The sequence below is a fragment of the Mobula hypostoma genome, chromosome 9 (genome assembly GCF_963921235.1).
Source record: "Mobula hypostoma chromosome 9, sMobHyp1.1, whole genome shotgun sequence".
NCBI lineage: Eukaryota > Metazoa > Chordata > Chondrichthyes > Myliobatiformes > Myliobatidae > Mobula > Mobula hypostoma.
The window spans coordinates 142,714,419-142,730,394 of record NC_086105.1 but is presented as its reverse complement, the minus strand read 5'-3'; the positions used below and the strand labels follow the sequence as shown (position 1 = coordinate 142,730,394).

At 44.4% G+C, this 15,976-nt stretch overlaps 1 protein-coding gene across 1 annotated transcript in view; it reads right to left on the bottom strand.

Annotated features, from left to right (window-relative positions):
* Positions 1-5,190: 5,190 nt before the first annotated feature.
* tekt4 (tektin 4) overlaps positions 5,191-15,976 on the bottom strand; it is a 29,170-nt gene continuing 18,384 nt past the window's right edge. The window contains exons 4-6 of the mRNA XM_063057508.1: positions 7,824-8,046; positions 5,898-6,052; positions 5,191-5,760 (exon numbers count right to left, since the gene is read on the bottom strand). Coding sequence (XP_062913578.1) covers positions 5,544-5,760; positions 5,898-6,052; positions 7,824-8,046 — 595 coding nt within the window. The 3' untranslated portion in view covers positions 5,191-5,543. The remainder of the gene's footprint in view (positions 5,761-5,897; positions 6,053-7,823; positions 8,047-15,976) is intronic.

The window sequence follows — 15,976 nt, the reverse complement described above, 5'->3', positions numbered from 1 at the left end:
CTGAACCAGTTAGACAGAGTCAGTCTGTCTCTGTCTCTGTCTCTGTCTCTGTCTTCTGATTTTAGAACAGAGATGCTACAATATATAGAATGAGCAGACAAAGAGCACTCAGTTACAATGGTATGTCAAGGTCACTTACAGCGAAACCCAATTACTTTGATAAGAGAGTCCACTAAATAACTGGTTTTAATTACAGACAAATTCTTGCCTTATCAGTAAAACTTGAATAGACAAAGGTGGGAATATAGATCAATATGTGAACTCATAAGACATGATGTATGCAGCATGTGTGAATACAGCTCACAGATCGTTCTCAAAGGGACAGCTGTGAGTTGTTAAAAAAAACACTGAAGGCAGTTTTTTCAGTCAAGAACAGTCTCTCCAACTTTTCACAGAAGAGAGCAAACACAAGCTGGCACCTAATTTTAACCCGCTATTTACCAGAATCAGAGAATCATTTCTTACTTCCACAACACCCTTAAATTCCATCAAACACCCTTAAACTTCATCATTCCCTCCTTTTTATCATTACATGATAACCTTTCAGACCAGATTGTCGCTTCCACAACATGATACAATACATGGCCATAAGCACCATAGGATCCAGATAATAATCAAAATTAATACAATCAGACTTCTGACATGCATAAACACCACTATCAATCAACACATTTTCCTTAATCCAAGAGAGTCCTTCTACTCGGTTCCTTCTGTAACACTTTTGCAGTCTGTTGGATGTATCCTCTGAGAGTATCCCTCCACAAATGCACTGGGTGACTTATGGTACACAGGGGCCAGTGTTCCAATATGGCAGATTAATTCATCAAGGAGCATTGGTTCAATAAGATCAGTTTCTTCTGAAATTAGAGGTTTATCTGCCAATACAACTTCTTTTGCTACCACTGGATCTGTAGAAGGTAGATGCCAGTATATATAGCCACATGATCCCTGAGGCACACCACTGGTCACCGACCCCCATGCAGAATATGAAGCGTCTACAACCACTCTTTGCCTTCTGTGGGCAAGCCAGTTCTGGATCCACAAAGCAATGTCCCCTTGGATCCCATGCCTCCTTACTTTCTCAATAAGCCTTGCATGGGGTACCTTATCAAATGCCTTGCTGAAATCCATCTACTGCTCTAGCTTCATCAATGTGTTTAGGGTTACATCCTCAAAAAATTCAATCAAGCTTGTAAGGCACGACCTACCTTTGACAAAGCCATGCTGACTATTCCATCTCATATTATGCCTCTCCAAATGTTCATAAATCCTGCCTCTCAGGATCTTCTCCATCAACTTACCAGCCACTTATGTTGGCGGGAGAGATGTTGGTAAGGGTGTCGGGAAAGATACCAGTAATGTTGGGGAGAGATATTCGGTGATGGCGGCGGAAGATCTATCCAATAATATTGGTGGGAGAGATGTCTGGAAATGATGATAAGTGAAGAGCTGAGTTGGAAGGAAAGGAGGGAGTAAGAGAGAGAGGTCGCGGGGTGGGGGCTGAAGAGAGACACTGGAGATAAGGGTTCCTTGAAAATGGAAAAAGTTGACTTTCACACCATTACTCAGGTGGAAGATGAAGTATTACTTTTCTAGTTTGATGTTCCTGAGTGTCAAGATCTCTAAGGATCTCCCAACATATTGATGCAGTTATAAAGAAAGCAAGACAGTGTCTATACTTCATTAGGAGTTTGAAGAGATTTGGTATGTCAACAAATACACTCAAAAACTTCTATAGATGTACCGTGAAGAGGAGTCTGACAGGCTGCATCACTATCTGGTGTGGAGGGACTACTGCACAGGACCGAAAGAGGAGTGTAACTTTAGTCGGTTCCATCTTGGGTAGTAGCCTACAAAGTACCCAGGACATTTTCAAGGAGTGGTGTCTCAGAAAGGCAGTGTCCATTATTAAGGACCCAGGGCATACCCTTTCCTCACTGCTACTATCATGTAGCAGGTAAAGAAGCTTGCAGGCACACACTCAATGATTCAGGAACAGCTTCTTCCCCTCTGCCATCCAATTCCTAAATGGACATTGAAACCTTGGAGACTAACTCACTTATTTAAATATACAGTATTTCTGTATTTGCACATTTTTAATCTATTCAATATATATACTGTAATTGATTTACTTATTAATTTTCTTTTTTCGCTTCTATGTTATGTATTGCATTGAACTGCTGCTGCTAAGTTTACAAATTTCATGACACATGCCGCTGATAATAAACCTGATTCTGATTCTGTTGACCTTAATGGCTTTTTCCATTGAGAGTGGGGAAGATTCAAACAAGAGGACATGAGTTGAGAGTTAGAGGACAAAAGTTTAGGGGTAACATGAGGGGGAACTTCTTTACTCAGAGAGTGGTGGCTGTGTGGAATGAGCTTCCAGCAGAAGTGGTTGAGGCAGGTTCGATGTTGTTGTTTAAAGTTAAATTGGATAGATATAAGAACAGGAAAGGAATGGAGGGTTATGGGCTGAGTGCAGGTCGGTGGGACTAGGTGAGAGTAAGAGTTCGGCACGGACTAGAAGGGCCGAGAAGGCCTGTTTCAGTGCTGTAATTGTTATATGGTTAATGTTGTTAGTGGAGGAAGCCAAGGACACATAGATCAGTGTGGGAGATAATGTGTTATTTAGCAGGGAGCTGGGGATGGACATTGTGGGCAGAGCCAGTTTTCACTTGTTTGTTTCCACTTACCACCTAACTGGCCCTGTCTCAACCCTCCTCTCTTCTCTCTACACTGACATCTGCGGTCTCACATCTTTCACTCAGAAATTGTTTATCACTTCATCATTATTACGTGCCGTGTTGTACGACGTGCGTGATCATGGCCTACATGACCGTGATTATTTTTGGCTAATTTTTCTACAGAACTAGTTTGCCTTTGCCTTCTTTTGGGCAGTGTCTTTACAAGACGGTTGACCCCAGCTATTATCAATACTCTTCAGAGACTGTCTGCCTGGCATCAGTGGTCACATAACCAGGACTTGTGATATGCACCAGCTGCTCATACAACCATCCACCACCTGCTCCCGTGGCTTTGCATGCGCCTGATCAGGGGCTAAGCAGGTGCTACACTTTGCCCAAGGTTGATCTGCAGGCTAACGGCGGGATGGAGCACCATACACCTCCTTTGGTAGAGATGTATCTCCATCCTGCCACTATTTCACTCTTGTGCCTGCCATAAAATTGAAATGTTCTTATTTGTTATTAATTTAGCTGCATCAAATGTGAATCATTAATTATTCAACATTTGCAGATGAACTTTTAATAGATTACTTACTGTAATATGTTTCAGTATATTTTAACCTGGTCAGCATGGGCATCATACAGTGAAATGCCTGTTTCTGTGTATCCAACTGGGCAGGGGTTAGTGCATCCCGCCTGTCACTTCCCAGCCTCTTTCATTATTCCACCCTTCCTCTCTCCACCTGATTCCATTTGCCAATCAGCTCCTTCTCACCTGGAGTCAAGTGAGGATCCAGGTGCAGCTCTTGCCCCACCCCACCCCTCTCACCTCCCCTCTATAGTTTCAGTACAAATGAAGGGTTTTAACCTGAATCACTGTCCATCCCCCTCACCCACAGATGCTGTCTGACCTATTGTGCTCCTCCAGCTGTTTAAAACATAAGACCGTAAGACATGGGAGCAGACCGAGGCCAATTGGCCCATCAAGTCTGCTCCACCATTCTATCATGGCTGACTTATTCTCGCTCTCAACTCCATTCTCCTTCCTTTTTCATGTAACCTTTGACACCCTGACTAACCAATACTCTATCAACCTCCACTTTAAATCTACCCAGTGAGTTGGCTTCCACAGCTGTCTATGGCAATCAATTTTGCAGATTCACACCCCCCCCCCCACCCCACCACCACCACCCCTTCTGGTTGAAGAGATTTGCCTCATCTCTGTTCCAAAGGGATGCCCTTTTATTCTGAGGCCCTTTGATCCTAGACTCCTCCACTACTGGAAATATCTTATCCACTCTGCACAAGATTTTTGCACACACAGGTCATTACAAATCAGAAGGAATATTTTTATGACTGTGCTCTAGTGTGAGTTTATGTTTTGTATCAGTTACACACAATGGATAACATTTAAAAATATATCAAATTATCCCATGCAATCCTACTTAAACTGAAGACTGCAAGGGACACTCATCAGTAGCATTTAATGCCTAGTGTAAAACAGTGTGTACATCCTGGTGTCACGGTCCCGACCGTTAATTCCTCTTATTATCCTAATTCCCTTTTCCCCATGTTCTCCTGGCTCCTTGATTGCGGCACCTGCTTCTCTTCTAAACCTGCTGCATAGAAACCCCGGCTTTGCATCCACTCGTGGCAAAACAGTTGCTTCAGCCAGTGTGGTAATTCACGTTCCCAGCCACATAGAATGGTGTATTCTAAGTTATACTTCAGTACCGGGGTTTACCTGTGAAGTTCTGTCTCTCCATGTCAAGATAAGTGTTCTAAGTTCACTTCAGTACCAAGGTTTATCTGTGAAGCTCTGTCTCTCCGTGTCGAGATAAGTATTCTAAGTTTTACTTCAGTACCGAGGTTTACTTGTGTAACTCCGTCTCTCCGTGTTTAGAGAAGTATTGTCTCCCGTTTGCCTTTCCATGTAACACTCCATGTCAAGATTTGTGTTGCCTGCCACCTGTCTCCTGTTTGCTGTTCAGCTCCAGCAACACCGTGTCACAAAAAGTATTGTCTGCCATTTGCCTTTCCACGTAACGCTCCGTGTCAAGTTAAGTGTTGCCTGCTGCCTGTCTCCTGTTTGCCGTTCAGCTCCAGCAACGCCCTGTGTCAAGAAAAGTTTTGCCTGCCTCCTGCTCCTCCATTCACCCATGCTGTTTTCCTGTATTAATTCTGTCTCTCGACCACTTAGAATTGTGTATTCTAAGTTTTGTTTCCACGCTGTTTGTGTTAATTCTGTCTCTCCATGTTAATAGGAGCATTGCGTGCCACCTGTCTTCTGGTTCATTCTTCCACCTGCTGTTCTCCTCAAGCCACGCTCGCACCCTGGTCTGCATCCCTGCTCTTCCTCATTCCACTGCCCGCCTACACTGTCCGTTGACTCAGTGGTTTAACGCCACATTCCCACCTTAGTGACCCGGATTCAATCCCTGGCCAAGCCTTCCTCACTCCTTGGCATTCCTCTGCCTAATCCTTGCTCCCCGGCCTTCCCTGTAACCATTAATAAACACTTTAGATTACTCTACCTCCGTGTCTGTGTCCTGCGTTTGGGTTCACCCATTCCATTGCAACACCTGGCATTGAAAGATAATGGACATGTACTAAATCTTCCTTATTTCTTTAAGTTTATTGACATTCCAGCCGTGTTAACATAGAAAAAGCTTTCAGTTTTAGATATAGGATTAAAAGTCCTGATAATTCTGTGGTTATTTTAGTTTACTTGTTTTAGAGAACGTGTTTTTATTTGTGCTTTTAGTCAGGTGCCCAATATGTGTGAAATCACCCAGGTTTCTACATCCAAGGGAGATTTGATAAGTCACTCATAGTAACAGAATACCTGCTGTTAGCTTATTGATAACCAGCCAACCTAACTACAGTTGGGTATCGTACTCGGTGTTTCAGGCACTTCTCACTGTCAATAAATATACTGTTTGCTTTTATTGCGACTTCCTTCTCGAGGATCATCCGCGTATTCTCCATGTTCTCCAGTGACATCTGGGCTTCCTTGAGTTTCTCCTGAAGGAGTGCAATGGACTCCGAGATTTCCCTGACTTCACATATCAGGCTGTGGAAAGTTGGGAAATCAAAGGAGTGGATGGTGAGACATTAGGTAATGATGTTTGATAGAAGAGGGATGGTAGAGAATTGAATGTGAAGTGTCAGCTCACACTCCACCATCTTTCAAACTTTCTGGAAACTTACTTCACTTGAGCAGGGTCCCTGGTGAGCTCCACATTCGGTCTGTAGGTCCTCTCATACAGTCTGGTTTGAGCCACTTTGAGTGGAGCTTCCTTGTCCTTTATGGCCTGTTTCAGATTGGCAATGTTTCTCTCCTGACTTGCAATCTGTTCGAGTATCTGCTCAAGGCAAATAAAACACAAGGTATCGATGTGCACCTCAACAAATTATTCACTCATTTATCTGACCGCAGTCTCCACAAATCTTTGCGGGGGTGGGGGTGAAAATACTCTACAGATTTCCCATCCGCCACAAAAGGCAGAATTTTCCTGACCCATTTCAATTTCAATCCACATTTCACACTCGCAGTCCTAGGCCTCCACTGCTGTCACAATGAGAGCAGTGGAGTTGGAGGAGCAACACCTCATATTCTGTCTGGGCATGAACAAGGTAACTCAAATGCTGTTTGCGTAGGAGTTGGGACATCATGTTGCAGTTGTATAAGTCATTGGTGAGGCTGAACTTGTTACACTGTTAAACAACAAAGCACGCTATTTGGTCCATCAAGTCAATGCTAGCTCCATGTAGAGTGATCCCTTCAGTCCCATTTTCCTACTCTTTCGGCATATCAGTGACCTCATCACTCAGGGCATTGAGTATGGGAGTTGGGATATTGTATTGCAGTTGTATAAGTCATTGGTGAGGCCACACTTGGAGTATTGCCCACAGTTTTGGTCACTCTATTATAGAAAAGGTATGTTTAAACTGGAAAGAGTGTAGAGAACATTCATGGGGATAGTCCCAGGATGAGAAACCCGGAGTTATAGGGAGAGGTTCACCAGACTAGGTCTATATTCCTCGGAGCACACACTATACAATCGGTGAGTCTCACCAACACGTCTACTCTCTGGGGACGCTGAAGGGAGCTTGACTATACTCACATCGTTCTACAGATCTGCAGTGGGGAGCATCCTAACATGCTGTATCACAGATTTGTACGGAAGCTGCACTGTGGGAGACTGGAAGGCTCCACAACAGGTGGTCAAAATTGGCAACGCATCACTGGGATGTGGGCCAAATGCAAAAAATTGGGGCCCAGCTGGGTAGGCTGTGGTCTTCATGGACTGGTTGGGCTGTAAGGCCTGTATCTATGCTGTATTACCCCATGACTCTATGGCACATAACAACAAAACTACACTCAGTGGCCACTTTATTATCTACAACTGTATACCCACATGTTAAGGCAAATATTTAATCAGCTTATCATGTGATGTCAACACAATGCATAAAAGCGTGCAGGCATGGTCAAGAGATTCAGTTGTTCAGACCAAACATTAGAATGGGAAGAAATATGATCTACGTGACTTTGAACATGGAATGATTGTTGGTGCCAGATGGAGTAATTGGAATATCTCAGAAACTTCTGGGATGTTCACGCACAACAGCCACCAGAGTTTACAGAGAATGGTGTGGAAAACAAAAATCATCCAGTGAATAGCACTTCTGTGGGAAAAAGACCTTGTAAGTAAGAGAGGTGAGAAAAGAATGGCCAGACTGGTTCAAGCTGACAGAAGGGTGACACTAACTCAAGTAATCACACGTTACAACAATGATGTTCGGAAGAGTATCTCTGAGTGCACAACATGTTGAACTTTGAAACAGATGGGCTACAGCAGCAGAAGGCCACAAGCATACACTCAGTGGTCACTTTATTAGATAAAGAAAGTACCTAATAAAGTGGCCACTAAGTGTATAGCTATGTAGTTATATACAATGGACCCCTTTCATTCAACTATTTTAATTTGTCATTTCTGTTTGAGACTGTGCCAAAAAGGTCATTCACATTTTCATTCACCTACATTGAGTTGAGCACGCAGTTTGTTTACCTCTTCCTCTATGATTAATAATCTGTGAAAAAGGGAAACTGAACCAACTTCTTGGGACAATAACCTTTCTCAGATGATGGTCTATCTTGGCCTTTGCATCAAAGAGCTCCTCCAAGCGCTTGTTAAAGGCAGCGTTAACTCTATCATACTGCTCACGCAGATCTTTGGAAGTCTCCTCCAGCACATTGTCAACCAGAGCACGGAGGTTAATAGAATTCATTCGCTCCTGTTCAGCTTTGTAGATGTTACAGTGGGTGAACTGGGCCCAGGACTCTGGTGTAGAAGAACTGAGAGATTGAAAAGAAACATCAGTATCAATAGTCAGCGATATCGGTACCCCCATTTGTAGTATCCACAGGAGGCAACATCCATCATCAATAATCCCCAGCATCTGGGCCATGCTATCATCTCTCGGCTCCACTGAGCAGGAGGTACAGAACATAGAACATAAATCAGTACAGGCCCTTCTGCCCACAATGTTGTACCAACCCTTTAATCTATGCTAAGATCAATCTAACCCTTCCCTTCCCTCAGGCATCCATTTTCTTTTCTTTGATGTGCCTATCTGAGAGCCTCTTAAATGTCCCTAATGCTTCTGTCTCTAGCAACACTCCATGCACCGTACACTCTCTGTTTAAAATGCTTACCTCTGATATCCCACCCCCCCCCCTATATTTTCATCTAATCACCTTAAACATATGTCCTCTGGTATTGGTCATTGCCAGTCTGGGAAAAAGTCTCTGGCTATCCACTCGCTATCTATACTTCTTATCATCTTAGACATTTCTATCAAGTCACCTCTCCTCCTTTGCTCTAAAGAGAAAAACCCTATCTCGCTCAAGATTTTCTCCTAAGGCATATTCTCCAATCCATTTCCATAGATACTGTGTAACCTGCTGAGAATCTCCAGCATTTTGTTGCTTTGGATTTCCAGCATCTCAGAATCTCTTGTGTTCTCCAATCCAGGCAACATCCTGGTAAATCTCCTCTGCCCCCCTCTGGAGCTTCCAGATCCTTCCTTTAATGAGGTGCCCAGAACTGAACCCAATCCTCCCAGTGTGGTCCAGCCTGAAATCCCACACCACCAAGATCAAGATCAGCTACATCCCTTCAACTATCTGGTTCTCGATCCAACTGGGAAAAAACCTCATTGCTACAGTACTGTGACCACTTTAATCACTTTGCATTAATAATGGACTTGGTGTTTCTGTTTATTATTATTGTGTCCTTTCATGTAAAAAAGTGGGAATAAACATTACAACTGTGCATACATGTACTTGTACATATAGATGAAAAATAGCTTTATGTGTCTATGTATTGTATGCCAAAACATTCAGTGAAATGCTTGATGGCATCAATGACCAATGCAGTCCCAGGATGTGCTGGGGCCAGCCCACAAGTGTCACCACACTTCTAATACCAAAGGTCCAAACCTCAAATTTAATGTCAGCGAAATGTATACAATATATATCCTGAAATGCTTTTTCTTCCGGAACATCCACAAAAACAGAAGTGCCCCAAAGAATGAACGACTGTTAAACATGAAAACCCCAAAGTCCCTCTGCAGCCCCCCCCCTCCCCCCCCACCAGCAAAACGACACACATCGAAACTATCACCGAGCCCAGGCGTGTGGTAAGCAATAGCAAAGACACAGACCAAAGTTACCATCATAGCATTCCTGACCTTAAGCCCTACATCTTTGGAATGTGGGAGGAAGCCAGAGCACCAGGAGGAAACCCATGAGGTCACAGGGTGAATGTACAGACAGCAGCGGGAAGTGAACCCTGATCACTGGCGCGGTAAAGGATTATGCCAACTACTACACTGCTCTGCCACCCATACCTGGCAAGGACAGAGTCTGTTTCCATGTTGTATAACTCATGACTCTTATCACTTCCAGTTACAACTTTCTTTTTATTTAGTGTTATTTAGAACCCAATTACCGCCCTATCAGCCTACTCTCAACCATCAGCAAAGTAATGGAAGAGATCATCAACAGTGCTATCAGGCAGCACCTACTTGGCAATAACCTGCTTACGGATGCCCAGTTTGGGTTCTGTCAAGGCCACTCAGCTCCTGACCTCATCACCTCCTTGGTCCAAACATGGACCAAAGAGCTAAATATCAGAGGTGAGGTGAGAGTGATAGTCTTCGACATCACGGCAGCATTTGACCAAGTATGGCATCAAGGTGTCCTAGCTAAAATGGAGTCAATGGAAAATAGGGGGAAAACCCTCCACTGTTTGGAATCATACCTGACACAAAGGAGGATGGTTGTGGTGGTTGGAGGTCAATCATCTCATCCTCAATACATCACTGCAGGGGTTCCCTAAGGAAGTGGTCTAGGACCAACCATCTTCAGCCGCTTCATCAATGGCCTCTCTTCAGTCATAAGGTCAGAAGTAGGGATGTTCACAGATGACTGCACAATGTTCTGCACCATTCCTGACTCCTCAGATAGTGAAGCAGTTCATACCCAAATGCAGCAGGACCTGGACAATATCCAGGCTTGGGCTGACAAGGGGCCAGTAACATTTGAGCCACACAAGTGTCAGGCAATGACCATCTCCAACAAGAGAGGCTCTAACCATCGCCCCTTGACATTCAGGGGCATCACCATCACTGAATCCCCTACTATCAACATCCTGGGGTTACCATTGACAGGACAGATATTGTCTAGCCATATAAACACCGTGGCTACCACAGCAGGTCAAAGACTAAGAATCCTGCAGTGTGTAACTCACCTCCTGACTCCCCAAAGCCTGTCCATCATCTACAAGTCTCAGGTCAGGAGTGTAATGGAATACTTGCCACTCTCCTGGATGAGTGCAGCTCGATCAACACTCAGGAAGCTTGACACCATCCAGTACAAAGCAGTCCACTTGATTGGTACCCCTTCCACAAGCACCCAGTCCCTCCACCATTGACAAACAGTGGCAGCAGTGTGTACAATCTACAAGATGCACTGCAACAACACACCAAAGTGCCTAAGGCAGCACCTTCCAGACCCATGACCACTACCAGCTAGAGAAGGACAAGAACAGCAGATACCTGGGAACACCACCATCCTGACTTGGAAACATATTGCTGTTCCTTCATTGTCGCTGGTTCAAAATCATAGCTTTCCCTCCCTAATAGCACTGTGGGTGTACCTACACCTCAGGGACTGCAGCAGTTCAAGAAGGCAGCTCATCACCACCTTCTCAAGGGCAACTAGGGATGGGCAATAAATGCTGGCTTAGCTGGCGACGCCCACATCCTGTAAATGAAAAAAAAAGTTACAATACCGTAACAGGTTCTTCCGAGCCAATGAGCCTGATTAACGTACTAACCGGTTTGTCTTTGGAACTGGAGCACCTAGAGGAGACCCATGTGTTCATGGCGTGAACATACTAACTCCTTACAGACAGCAGCAGGAATCGAATCCCAATCGTTGGCGCTGTGAAACTTACTCGATGACAATAAACTCAACGTTGACTGCATAGTGTGAAAATATCTACTTTTTCTTTTACTGAGCAACACACATTAAAAGTTTAAAATATATATATGTATATAATGGAGATAGAGAGGAGTGGCATGTATGACCATTTATGGCTGTGTATGTTCCCATTCACTGAAATGTCAGCCTTGATTCAGTTACGAGAGGACACTGTGGTTGCCTGGTGTGGAAGGGTACGTTGCAATCCAGAGATGTTTTTCTATATACCAAAGTTCAAAGTAATTTTTAATTATCAAAGTACATATCTGCTACCAAATATTACCCCGAGATTCAATTTTACAGTAGAATATAGTACAGTAAAATCAAAGAAAAACCACTCGCAAACAAAGACTAACAAATTGTGCAAATATACAAAGAAATAAATAATAATAATGATAAATGAATATCATTAAATATAAGTAAGAGACTGTTGGAACAAGCAATATATTCGTATCAGCTCTGGTAGTTTCCTACTCAGTAAACATGACAAGTGGTGCTAAGGCTCCATCTAGTGGAGATTAAGACACCATTTGTAATATCGTTTCCCACTGCAGGTTCGCTGGGTTACTATGGACCCAGACAACGCTTACAAGAGGAACTCAGCAATTCAGGCAGCGTGTATGGATGGGTGGGTGTAAAAAGTCGACGTTTCGGCCCGGTACCCTTCACCAGGACCATGCACATACGAGCAAGCGTTTGAGAGATCGGTGGTTTACATGGGGACCGATTTGCCGGCTTCTGCCGGTGCTGCGGGTATCTTCTGCAGGATAGGAATGGGGTGTTTCTGCCTGCTTTCTCTCCTCGTCCCGACCTGCGGCAATCAGGGGCTGGTTGGAGCCGAGCAGAGCCGGAAGTGCTGAGCAGACTCCCTTGCTCACACACCGAAACTGGTTGGCGACTACTCGTGTCACGCCCGCTCGCTCTCCCGCCACCCTGTTCCTGTGATCATCGCCCACACACCGTTGCTGTTCGTTTTCGAAAAATTCAGGAATAATTCTCAGCAACGGATCAGAAACATAAGAGATTCTGCGGATGCTGGAAATCCGGAGTCTCCACAGATAGTGTCTGGCCTGCTGAGTTGCTCCAGTATTCTGTGTGTGTTTCTCAGGAACAGAATCCTTTCGTAACGAGAAGAAACTGCCCGTGTTTCAAAGTTTGCTCCATGTTAAGCTATTTCCTGAACAGCATGCCATTTCTTAATTGCAAAACCAAGTATTTCACGTCGTGTTTTGATATTTCGATGTAAATGTGACAAATAAAGTTAATCTTTTCATCTTATCTTTTAAGATTGGACAATTGCTACGGGCCATCGCCAGGGTTCTGTTTTACAGATGTCTATAACTGGATTTTTTCCATAAATTGGAAAATATGCAAAATCACTCAATACGAAGGTGTCTATCTTGTAACCATACCAACAGACTGTTGCATTAAATGGTGTTGATGAGGGTGAATTAATTACTTAAAGTATTCTGTTCAGTCTGGTCACCTCATTATAGGAAGAATATGGAAGCTTTAGAGAGGGTGCAGAGAAGATTTACCAGGATGATGTCGGGTTAGAAAGCATGCCTTATGAAGAGAGGTTCAGCAAGCTTGGGCTTTTTTTTCTTCCAAGAGAAAGCAGATGAGAGGTGACTTGATAGAGGTGGACAAGATGATAAGAGGCATAGATCAAATGACCAGCCAGAGGCATTTTCCCAGTTCAGAAATGTCCAATACAAGAAGGCATACCTTTAAAGTATTGGGAGGATGTATAGGAGGGCTGTCAGTCAGGTTATGTACAAGGGTACACATACGTGCATGAAATACACTGCCGGGGTGGTGGGACATTTAAGAGACTCTTAGAGTAGCAGGCACATGGATGAAGGAAAAATGGAGGGTTATTTGGGGGAGAAGGGTTAGATTGATCTTGAAGTAGTTTAAAGGGTCTGTACTATGCTGTACTGTTCTATGTTCTATATAAATAACATGGACATCTATTGTGTATATCTGCCAATTTACAATAATACAGAACCAGATGGGCCATGCTTGATGATTAGTTTTGATGGGTTTGAAGAATCAGTGGATGCTGTATTGTTTAATAGAGCAATATTGCAAAGATATCAATAGAAGCCTGTCAGTTTCCAAAACAAACCTCTTAAGTGGGTTCCCACTATGAAACTGGCAACCTGCATTTTTAAGAGACAACAGTCTCTGTATAGTGTGGAGAAGTTACACCTTAAAAGTTATTACCCTTCAACAACCATGCCTTAAACCAGAGGAACTACTGTAACTTCACTTATTTTCACTTGCCCCATTACTGAAATGTTCTCACAACCTGTGGACTCACTTTCAATGACTCTCCATCTCATATTCTTGACAATTACAGCACAGAAACAGGCCATCTCGGCCCTTCTAGTCCATGCCGAACGCATTACTGTCACCTAGTCCCACCGACCTGCACTCAGCCCATAACCCTCCATTCCTTTCCTGCCCATATAGCTGTCCAATTTAACTTTAAACAACAACATAGAACCTGCCTCAACCACTTCTGCTGGAAGCTTGTTCCACGCAGCTACCACTCTCTGAGTAAAGAAGTTCCTCCTTGTGTTACCCCTAAACTTTTGCCCCCTAACTCTCAACTCATGTCCTCTTGTTTGAATCTCCCCTACTCTCAATGGAAAAAGCCCATCCACGTCGACCTATCCCCCTCATAATTTTAAATACCTCTATCAAGTTCCTCCTCAGCCTTCTACGCTCCAAAGAATAAAGACCCAACTTGTTCAACCTTTCTCTGTAACTTAGGTGCTGCAACCCAGGTAACATTCTAGTAAATCTTCTCTGTACTCTCTATTTTGTTGACATCTTTCCTATAATTCGGTGACCAGAACTGTACACAATACTCCAAATTTGGCTTTACCAATGCCTTGTACAATTTTAACATTATATCCCAACTCCTATACTCAATGCTCTGATTTATAAAGGCCAGCATACCAAAAGCTTTCTTCACCACCCTATCCACATGAGATTCCACCTTCAGGAAACTATGCATAATTATTCCTAGATCCCTCTGCTCTACTGCATTCTTCAGTGCCCTACCATTTACCATGTATGTCCTATTTTGATTAGTCCTACCAAAATGTGGCACCTCACATTTATCAGCATTAAACTCCATCTGCCATCTTTCAGCCCACTCTTCTAACTGGCCTAAATCTCTCTGCAAGCTTTGAAAGCCTACTTCATTACCCACAACGCCACCTATCTTAGTATCATCTGCATACTTACTAATCCAATTTACCACCCCATCATCCAGATCATTAATGTATATGACAAACAACATTGGAGCCAGTACAGATCCCTGAGGCACACCACTAATCACCGGCTCCAACCTGACAAACAGTTATCCACCACTACTTTCTGGCATCTCCCATCCAGCCACTGTTGAATCCATTTTACTACTTCAATATTAATACTGTCATGGTCCGGTCCGTGAAGTCTGTATTCCGGTTCACAGTCCGATCAATCGACCCTTGCTCCAGGTTTTCCCATCTACCCTGTTTCTGTTCTTGTTGAGCTCTAATTGAGTCAGCTGATGCTTGTTGGGGCTGGCTGCATAAATACCTTCAGAGACCAGGGCGTGGCTGCTGGATTGTAATTGTCCTTACTCCTTGTATCCCTTCCTCTGCCTTCTGTTTCCTCGCCTGAAGCCCTGCCTTGTCTTGCTGGTAACTCTCGCCTCGTCTCGCCTGCAGTCTTGTCCTGGAGCCACCCTGTACCTAGCTCCTTTCCTGTCCCGTGCCTCCGTCAGCTAAGCCAGGCCGTCTTGCCGTTACCTGCAGTTGGTTCTGTCCCTTCCTGTCCCTTGCCACTGTCGGGTGTGATCCGCACCCTGCCCAGGAGTACCGCGCCCTGCCCAGGTGAACTGCGCCCTGCCCAGGAGGAGCCTGCCTAGCCTCAAGCCTGAAGACTCCAGCCTCCTGCCTAGCCTCAAGCCTGAATGCTCCAGCCTCCTGCCTAGTCTCAAGCCTGAATGCTCCAGCCTCCTACCTAGCCTCTAGCCTGAAGACTCCAGCCTCCTGCCTAGCTTCTAGCCTGAAGACTCCAGCCTCCTGCCTCCTGCCAAGCCTCGCCTCAAGTCTCTAGCCTCTAGCCTGAAGACTCCAACCTCCTGCCTCCTGCCAAGCCTCGCCTCAAGTCTCTAGCCTCTAGCCTCAAGCCTGAAAACTCCAGCCTCGTCCTGCCTGCCTGCCAAGCATCATCCTTGCCTACTTCTGGGGTCCGAGCCAGAGGCAAGACCCAGGTACTGGGTCCTTGTCCAGTCTCTGGCTCGGAGTCCAAGCCCGGGCTTCTAGCTCTCTTGTCCAGTCCTGTTCCAGATTCCCAGTTTTCGTGTCCATGTCCTTGCCCTCACTCTGTATCCTAGTCCTGTCCCAAGTCCTTCAGTGTCTGTGTCTTGCACTTGGGTCCATTCCCAGCCACCTCCGTATGACAAATACCTAACGATTGAATGTTCCTAACTAACCTTCTGTGTGGAATCTTGTCAAAGGCCTTACTGAAGTCCATATAGACAACATCCACTGCTTTACCCTCATCAACTTTCCTAGTAACCTCTTCAAAAAATTCAGTAAGATTTGTCAAACATGACCTTCCATGCACAAATCCATGTTGACTGTTCCTAATCTGACCCTGTCTATCCAAATAATTATATATACCATCTCTAAGAATATTTTCCATTAATTTTCCCACCACTGATGTCAAACTT